We start from the raw sequence: 9914 nt of genomic DNA, 5'->3' as shown, positions 1-9914 counted from the left end.
AAATCTTAATTCCAAAAATAATCAAGTGAAAACTTCATTTGGAACCTGGGAGGGGAAGCTAATAGTTTAAAAAGAATATCCAGTTATTCATTTGCAGATAACAGCAATTCATTTTGTTCAAAGTGCTCAATTAATGTGGATGACAGTACCCAAGACACTCATAAGTATTGTTTTACAGTAAAATAAATTTTTCTGTATTAATTGCATTTTGGGTTTATTAAAACTTAGTTCAAATGGTTATGATGCAACAATGGTGGATTATGATGTTATACATAAAATATATCCGTCTTGCCCTCACCGTTCAGCAAACCAATGCCAACTGGCGATGCCGCCACCACGCCGAAAGTCTCAGGCGTGGTTCTTCGATGGTGGGTGAGCTATCAAATCGTGTACGGTCATCAGACTCCCTCTCCACCTTCAAGAAATGTCTCAAGACCCAACTATTCTAGGAATACCTCCACTAACGTGATACCGCTCCGTGTTCCTTGAACATTTTTAATTTTGAATTTTCCGCTTATTAGGTTCTTGCTTTATTGGAAAATGGTGCGTAGCTTTTGTTCCAGTGCCGCTCACGTTTGTAACCGGGCTTTCATTGAAAGCTGCACTTGTACCTAACTGACTTCTTGACAGCCGTATATTTGCAATGTGTTAATTGCTTCACGTGCCTTTGGACAGAAGCATCTGTTACATAAAAATGTAATTAAATTAAAGTATAACCCATGACAATCAAAGAAATAGAGCAGTATGATTCAATATGTTTTACTTGGTTCAAACTAACAAATGTTTTAAATAACGTTACACACATATTTTAAAATGATGTTTTTCATGTGAATGTTCTTACTATCATATTTTTATTATCACATTACATTTACAATGACGTACAGCACCGACTGTGCACAGCCTTGAAATAACACTGTAGACTCACACCTCCAGGTTGCTTTGTTTGAATCCCATCTCTGTGTGTGAAGCTTTCTGACAGCCTCAAATAGTTTGTAGTATGTGATTAAGTGAATGTGGGCATCCCATCCACAGTTTCCCCTACATTGTGACCTGTGCTCCACTGGCTCTATGCCAGGGCAAACAAATTTTATCGGCTTAAAATTTGTCTCAAGTGATTAAGAGTTGGAAAAAAAAGAACGTATTGTTGTTTAAGTTTAAAAAGTACATTTAAAAGACTAAGAATTATTACTAAGTTTTAAATAATATGGTAATATAAAAGACCTCAGAGTCATGAGCACAAAATGCCTTGCAGATATTACCAAATTTGCCTGGTGTCCATCTAAAAATACTGGTCGCAAACATGCGCAGGTTTTTTAGCTTGTGCACAGCCCTTCACGCTTCCATTACACTTAACTGACTTTTTTTAAAAACATTTTTTAAAATCTCTCAGGTTTGTCTTTCCAAGACAAAACCACTTGCCGCCTGGGGACAAGGAAACGAGGACTCGTAGGCTCTGGGGTCCTGGATTCTATTTTTGGGGGAGATCTGCACCTGGGGTTCACCCTGTTGGGCGATTCTCTGGCCTCTGCTTGCAGACCTGCATCACCTGACAGGGCGTTTGTTTCTCCCAGGTTCTCTACTGCCAAGTCCCTCTCCAAACCTAAATAACTGGCACTTCCAGGGGACTGGGGATCGGCGCTGAAGTACAGGGTGGTGGTAGATTCTGTGGGGCAATACCTGGGCTCCAGGCTCTCCTCCAACACTGATTTTCCCTCTGGAGATGCTCTCCTATAATCAAACACAGGAGACGGCAATGAACTCTCCGTCTCTAGATCTTCGTCTTCCTCTTCCTCATCACCTGTCAGATCGCTTGTGAACGAAGGTTCGCTGACACTCTGGAAGTTCTCCTTCCCTTCCGAGAGGGGCATGATGCCATCTTTTGACTCCGACTCTGGCGGCTGAGACTCCACATCTTTCATTTCTGGCATCTCCATAGTCTCCATCATGGCGGCCACCTCCCCGTACCCGTAAGCTACGTTTATTTTAGCCAGGTTTCCTGTCTTCAGGGCCAGGCGAAGAAGCAGCCAGTGATGGTGCCCATCCTGCATGGCAGATTCCGCGCCACAGGTTCCGGAATGTTCCACCATGTTTCGGGCAACAGCAGTGAGAGGAATGTTGCCTTGTGATGGGACGGAAGGCACGGCCGCCATCTTGTCTCCCAGAGAGAAGGAAGACTCTCCTCTCAAACAAGTTATCCCCAAGTGTCCATTCCATAGGTGGTGCGAGATCTCTGTAGACTTAGGGTGGAGGAAGCGGTAATACAAGACCAGTGATGTTATACCTAAGACAGGCATCCATTGGGGGTGAAGAGAAGATGAGACAAAAATCTAAATTTAATTTCATGCTTTTGATCTAACGTGAATTTAGCATACAGATGCATTTTATTTGTAGGAGCTATGTATGCAGAGAAGCTTCCAACAGCAAAGGGTTGTACTACCCAAAATATCCACTTGGGGGAATAGAGGAAGCAATGGGCACGAGGCAGGGAACAACCCAGGATGGGGGGCCAGCCCATCGCAGGGCACACTCACACACCATTCACTCTCACATGCACACCTATGGGAAACTTAACAAGTCCAATTAGCCTCAGCATGTTTTTGGACTGTGGGGGGAACCTGGAGTACCCGGAGGAAACCCCACGACGACATGGGGAGAACATGCAAACTCCGCATACATGTGACCCAGGCGGAGACTCGATCCCGGGTAGAAGCTTTTCCCTCTATATTAAATAATTCTGCAGCTATCAGGCACAGGAGATTCCAGTGGCACGTATTCCGAGGGCTTTTCCTCTCCAGCATCTTTTATCATTCCCTCTAGACTCATATGAAATTCTTTCTGGTCAATTGGTACCTCTGCGTGCACAATAAGGTCTGTGGCCCCTTGTAAACTAGATGTTTTGTGGATTCACACTATACCCACTAACTCACCCAAGAGGAAGCTGCAAAACACTGCAGCGGGCACACCCATGCTATCCCACGTGGCCTCGCTGAGAAAATCAGAGGCCAATAACAGGAGTGCAGCATTCTCCAGCAGCATTACCTGCGACGGAAAGAGGAAGAGGACATTGTTTCCTGTAGCGGATGGTGCATATGTCCCATTAAACTGACTCCATAATGAAATAGATATATTCCATGCATAAATTAGAACATTTACAAAAATAAAGTGAAAGTAATACCAGCCATCTTGTTCACTGGGTTACCCACAAGTGGAGTTTGAAGTTAAAGAAATATAATCCTTCAGCCAAATCAAAAGCAGAACTACGATCAAAAAAGCAGACATGTGATTGGTTGGTGGGATCCCCAAACCCAGCAATTCCAGAGCAGGAGATTGGGATATCCCACATTCCCAGCGTAGCATTGCCACTTTTGTTCATCCAGATCACCTGAATAGGCTGACATTTTCTTTCGTTTTAGCATTAGCCTCAGGTTCTAGGTTTGCCCTGAACACAGGAAGAGAGAGTGTCACTGCAACCCACCAGATAGAAGCTGGAAATGCGGAATCTGGAGGGCCCGTCTTTGACGTTGAGAAAGAAGAAGACGTGCACGGCTCCCAGCACGCAGTTGAAGAGGTGCCATCGCCAAGGGCTGCTGCAGATGTCAGTTTGCTGAGTGACGAGCCACAGGGATGCAATCAGCCAATGGAAACCTTGTAGTGCAGAGAGAATAGATGGAACTATGACTGTAGGTTCCCTACACTGCTCTCAGCATGGTGCATTTGTCTAGGAGACGCTGCTCTAAAGATAAAACTCAATGCTCCATCAATCTCAATGCTCTCATAAGCTAAAATCTATCTATCTATCTATCTATCTATCTATCTATCTATCTATCTATCTATCTATCTATCTATCTATCTATCTATCTATCCATCCATCCATCCATCCATCCATCCATCCATCCATCCATCCTCCCGCTCGCCCTCCCACCCATCCATCCATCCATCCTAGTGGCCAAAATTGTGGACACACCTAGCATTCTTGGTATTACGCTTTAAACTACATGAATTACTGCACGGATATGGGCTGCAATGTTTATAAGCAATCAAAGAACATTACAAATATTGTACATTGGATGATTAAATAAGTAACTGCAGCAACAGTTGAATAAACCAGATTAATACTTTAACATACTGTAAAATTGTGTTAAACAATAACATCTGACAGGACGTGTGTGAAAAAAAGGTGTCTTGGTAAACATACGCTAGGACTGGGGTGTGGGGATTTTAATGAACTTTAAAGAGGACTTTTAATTGCACCCTGAGCACAGAAGTGGGTAGGCAAACAGAGCAAACACACAAAAATAACTGCTTTACCCTCCATAAAAAGATACACAAACCAGAAACCCCCGAGAGTCAGACCACTGCTCCCAGTCTGTCTCACTCCCAAACAAAGCCAAAACTAACTCTCTAAACTTAACTTAACTGGGTACAGGTGCGCAGAGGTGAGCAGAGGGCCTTGCTGCCTTATTTAACCCTCTTCCTAAAAAACACTTTCTCCCATATCTAACAAGGTATCATGCAATAAAAAAAAAAAATAAAGGTCATCAACTTCCATCCATCCATCTATCCATCCATTTTCCAAACCGCTTATCCTTCTGGGTTGCGGGGGGTCCGGAGCCTATCCCGGTAGCAATGGGCACGAGGCAGGGAACAACCCAGGATGGGGGGTCAGCCAATCGCAGGGCACACTCACAACCCATTCACTCACACATGCACACCTATGGACAATTTAGCAACTCCAATTAGCCTCAGCATGTTTTTGGACTGTGGGGGGAAACTGGAGTACCTGGAGGAGTCCCCACGACGACATGGGGAGAACATGCAAACTACCTTCATTAATTTATGCTACATTAATTTGGCAGATTCGTTTATCCAATGCAAGTGAGGATAAGAGAGCAGGGTCAGTCTGTGTCCCTGGAGCAATTGGGGTTAAGGGCCTTGCTCAACAGTGACATCACTCTGCTGACCGCGAGATTTGTACTAGTGACCTTAGGATTGTGGGTACAGAGTCCTAACCCACAGGGCGACACCATTTAAAACATCTAATGCTGGATATTACACTATTAACTCTTAGATTTGAACTGCCCTGCACCACCACAGCATGCGCAGGAAGACGTGACACTTGGCCTCACCTATAATGCCACAGATCCATCCGCAGAAGACCCTCATGAAGAACATGAGGCTGGCTATCCGAGCACCCAGCATGCTTGCCCTCCACAGCAGCTGGCAGAGCAGGGCGGCAGGGGGCATGGGCAGGTGCCCAGGCCGGACCAGGGAGCAGGCTCGGCTATATAGCACAAGCGCCCAGGAAGTGGAAAGCAGGCAGAGTGCACAGCACACGAACACTGCAGAAAGGGGGCAGCACCGAGACACACAGGATGGTGCGTATGCAGGTATGACCCTTAGAAAGGATATAATTGCTTTCTTTTCAGGAAATGCAAAGTCAACAGGTCTGCATTCAACAACAGTGCTGCATATGTATGCTGACAAATGGAAGCATATTACAACAGTTTTTTAACTTCATATCTATTGATAAGTTTCTTGTGTAAAGAAGATCTTTGTGAGTGATTCATCCAGTGTTTATAACAGAAGATCTTTACAAATGATTTATCCAGTATTTACAACTAATTTACACAGGCCATGAATGATCCAGTGTCTGTGGTAAAGTATCGAATATCATTTTTAGACATTATTAATTACAAAATTAGTTATTGTATAGAGTAAGTAGTCCAACACTAAGATATGTAGGGTATTTTATATCAGTAATATAAACTGCTTATCTTGGTCATAGTTACAGGATTATTAATGTTAATCTTTATTAATACTGCTACATCTTTGTTTCTAAAACATCACAACCCTGCACTGGACAACCACCTCTGGGTGGATGACGTATGATAACTGATTGTCTATAGGCACCATTGTGTAACATTAATACTCAAGGAACGTCTGGCCACTCAGAGATACCAATTCTTTAATTAACAAATTTAAGCAGTCTATGATTTTAAAGTCACATTGGAAGTATGCAATCTCAGTCTCAAATAACAGGACTGAGATTCTGGGAAGTCACTTGATTGAAGCTTTTCCTCAGCCATTTTTTTAAACATATTTTAAGCACAGTACTTACTACTTTTGTATCTTTTACACTATGACATGGAGCATTCTACTAACAACACAAAGGTTGTGGGTTTGAATCCCAAAAGTCACACATAAATTGCAACCCCTGCCTCTAGTGCAAGTCATCCTAAATGTGAAATGTAAAGTATTTAATAGTGAACTACATACCTGGGGAAAGAATTCCTTCATCAGTGGTGAGGAGGATGTAGGTTTGCAGAACAGTCTGTGGAAGGGTTAGCAACAGTGCCTCTAACAGACGGAGGGCGGAAACATCAGCCTGCTGCATTACAATGGCACTAAGCCCATCTCCTGACTCGGGAGAATGCCACAGACACCACATGCAGTCCCACAGCCTGCCAACAGGGGGCAAACCAGAGACATGCCTTACGGTTGCATAGTGGATGCAGCTTTCCTGCAGCTGGCCATCGCTAAGTGGTTAGAAGCAGAGTGCAGTCGAGCTGACCTTTTGAAGATACCGAGGTGCAGGATGTGTACGAAGCGAAGGCAGCACTTTTGCTGGGCTCCATCTTCACGATACCACTTGAAGCTCAGCACTTGAACCACCGTCCCAGGTACAGCCAGGCCAAAGGTCAGCAGAGCCCTCCTAAAGTGGGTGTGCCATAGGTAGTACACCACACAGTAGACCACTATCGAAAGACAAAACAATGTCCTTTTTAGCTTCGGGGTCATTAAAATGGTCTTTGTTATAAAGTATTAGCAACAGAGAAACAAAAATGCATCATGTTAACAAACCTTTGTATCCACCCCCTCGTTTCATACTGTCATGTTTTTTTTTGCACTTTAAAGATTGTGGAGCCCCCTCCCCCCCCTTGCTGTATGTATGTGGCCCTGGAGGAATTTTGGAATGTTAAACCTGAATATGGGGGGTGTGACAGTGAAGCCCACTTGACTGGACTTGACGTACAGCAAAGATAGTCCCATCTGTAAAACTTTTCTCAATTAACAGAAAGAGCCAATAAGTAATATATTATATCAAGTAGCACAGAGTACTATATTATGCAAAAATGCAGAGCATGTTGCTAAACCTCACCCTAAATGTGGATATAACTGTACCCATAGCACCTCACCCCTTGTTATGCTGTATATATATTGTATGTAGTCCTGCTGTGTGTGTTCCCTGCAGGGACAGCCCTGGCTGTTCTGCTGCTCTTAGCAAGATTTTCCTGAGCAAACCTCCTTCCAGACCTGCAGAAAACAAATCCAGTAGCGCAGGCTGTATGGCTGCTAACTAGTTATAGCTCCCATCCAGTAGTGAAATATTAAAACTAATGTAAATAACTATAATGTTGCGAAATACAACCGGAGGTATTTCCTCTGATTTTTTTTCACTCGCTCTTTTGCATTGATTTTAATCAAACGTTGCCTTAGATGATCACCTATGTCACCTATAGGGCGGCCCTGCTTCCCTGTGACAGACTGTCATTCCATCCAGGCTGCCCTCTGCTCTGTGCTTCAAGGTTTAGGTTCCAGGATTACTGTGACCTTTTACTTAAAGTGGTTATGGAACATATGCTGTAGTGGTTATGGAAAATATGCTGTAGTGGTTATGGAAAATATACTGTTAGATCTATATATAATTTTAATGCTCCTGTGATTTTATCTGTAATTCTGTGCGGTGGGTCCAGTATGCTGGGATTCAGTACCTACTTCTTATTATAAGGATTCCACTTCATTGCTCAGTTTGCAAGGAAAATTGCATCACATTTCTGCTGTTTTTCCAGCAATATGATGTTTCTATGCAATAAACTGAATCCATCACATACTATTCAGCATTTTAGCAAACTAAATCCAGTATTGTTCTGGCAAGATAATATATGCTCAGAGGTTTGGATTTTGCTCAGTCATAGGTCATTTGTATTGTTTTCACAGATAGCTTGTAACAACAAAGTACCGCAACATTTCCAGGCCGTTGATGATTTGTTTCAACAACAAGGAGAATAAGCAAACTGTAACGTTCACACACCACTGTGGTCATATATAGACATATGAATAATTTATGTCATTTTCTATGATATCTAGATTTGTTATTTAAATTATCCTGCCAGTGTTAAGTCTTTTAAAGCACCGACGAATTACACTATAATATAAATATGTAGACAGTAATATCTTTAAAATAAATAAATAAATAAGATTTTCCTATTCTGACAATGAACTTGATGGTAAGTGAGCCCTCTCTTGTCAATGCACCATTTGGACAGATTGTCTTAGAGATTCGTCCGCTATCTGTGCAGATGTACAGCATCTGTGAGAAAAGACGGCAGGGAACGCCCCTTGCGCCATCACATTGCCAAGAATCCGAGAAAGCGCTCACATAACATTACGACGCATTGCGCTTTCAAAACGTATACTTTGGCAAACCCCGTGAATACACATTTTTTATCGCGCATTTAAATCTGTGAGTTAGATTCTACAATTTAAAATGTTCACATCAACGTCTGGACACAAATCATTTCACAAGTCGATTTTCACAAGCTGAAAATGTGTAGAATAGACCAATAATATGAATAGAACAGTACATCAAACTACCTGGAATTAAACACAGTTCGCTGACAATCTGAGTATAATGCTTTAATTTCTGTAGAATGAACACTTACGTGCGGTTCTCTCAGCTAGGATAATCACTACAGTCCACCCGAAAAGGATAACTTGGCACCAAGCAGTCCAGCACACCTTGCGATCCGCTGTCTGCATCTCTTGGGCCTTCGAATGCTCTTTCATGATAAAAATTTACAGATGATATTTTCACGGTTAATCCCCGTCGTGGACATTTTCTGCAGTAGCCTATGTCTCCACCGCTTCCGTCAATAGTCCGACGTCACCCTATCGGAGTTAAAGCAGCAGCTCTTTACCTCCGGTACCGTTCCCCAAACCCAGCGTCACCATGCACTCACCAGTGGCGGTTCGAGACCATTTCAACTAGGGGGCAGACTGGGGCCAGTTGTTCTGTTAGGGGGGGGGGGGGGTAGATGCATTTGACCTTAATGTCCACCAAGTATTACTTACAATAGATTGTAAGTAGGCTATTTTGAAGCAAAAGACAACTTTGAAAACCGATAAGTTATTAATGCAATCATTGCATTTACATTTTGCAGTTTTTACAAATATGAAACTCACTTTCTTGTTTGGACTGTCTTGCTTTCACAATCTTGATTATGTCTCTGTCGTTAACCTTTCATCAACTGCAGCGACTCGATCACCCGGCACCCCCGCGTTAAGAGTCCGTCAAAAAAATGTGCTTACGTTTGTGTTTCACCTGTTCCCGGCGCACAACATTTTAGCTCCCAAATTCATCAGTATAAAAAAATGTCATCACACTTATCCATATATTTGGTTAGCTTATATTATGTATCAAGGGGGTGGCATGGTGGTGCAGTGGTTAGCACTGTTGCCTTACACCTCTGGGACCCAGGTTCGAGTCTCAGCATGTTTTTAGACTGTGGGGGAAAACCGGAGTACCCGGAGGAAATCCCACGACGACATAGGGAGAACATGCAAACTCCACACACATGTGACCCAGGCAGAGACTCGAACCCAGAGATGTGAGGCAACAGTGCTAACCACTGCACCACCATGCCGCCCCTTTCTCAACATGTCTGCATCAAGTATTCTGTGTTCTTCATTGGCTGGGAGGGAGCAAAAATGTGGACTGTTTGGGAGTTCATGAGGACAGGGATGAGAAACATTGCTTGACAGCTTGACAAATTACAAATGAAGATCAGTATGAAATTGCTGAAGTAGTATCAGGATTGAACAGAGGAGCACATGGCTCCAACACCTATTTTGAA

At 43.1% G+C, this 9914-nt stretch overlaps 1 protein-coding gene across 1 annotated transcript; it reads right to left on the bottom strand.

Moving 5' to 3' along the window:
- Positions 1 to 298: 298 nt before the first annotated feature.
- On the bottom strand, positions 299 to 9045 carry xkr5b (XK related 5b). The gene is made up of 7 exons (XM_048975132.1): positions 8724 to 9045; positions 6572 to 6755; positions 6277 to 6461; positions 5127 to 5339; positions 3476 to 3645; positions 2928 to 3039; positions 299 to 2281 (listed from the first exon to the last, which is right to left on the bottom strand). The coding sequence occupies exons 1-7, from the start codon at positions 8845 to 8847 to the stop codon at positions 1377 to 1379; spliced, it is 1893 nt and encodes a 630-aa protein (XP_048831089.1). The 5' UTR covers positions 8848 to 9045; the 3' UTR covers positions 299 to 1376.
- Between the last annotated feature and the right edge of the window lie 869 nt (positions 9046 to 9914).

This window comes from Brienomyrus brachyistius, chromosome 14, assembly GCF_023856365.1.
Source record: "Brienomyrus brachyistius isolate T26 chromosome 14, BBRACH_0.4, whole genome shotgun sequence".
Lineage (NCBI taxonomy): Eukaryota > Metazoa > Chordata > Actinopteri > Osteoglossiformes > Mormyridae > Brienomyrus > Brienomyrus brachyistius.
Note: the sequence above shows the minus strand (reverse complement) of the source record. Positions and strands in the feature narration are given on the sequence as shown.

Excerpts from the sequence above, each read along its gene's own strand:
- xkr5b (XM_048975132.1), bottom strand. The coding sequence starts at position 8,847 with ATGAAAGAGCATTCGAAGGCCCAAGAGATGCAGACAGCGGATCGCAAG. Across the intron at positions 6,462-6,571 it reads CACCTCGGTATCTTCAAAAG|GCTGTGGGACTGCATGTGGT; the intron begins GTCAGCTCGACT and ends CCCTGTTGGCAG. Across the intron at positions 3,646-5,126 it reads ATGGATCTGTGGCATTATAG|GTTTCCATTGGCTGATTGCA; the intron begins GTGAGGCCAAGT and ends CTGCACTACAAG.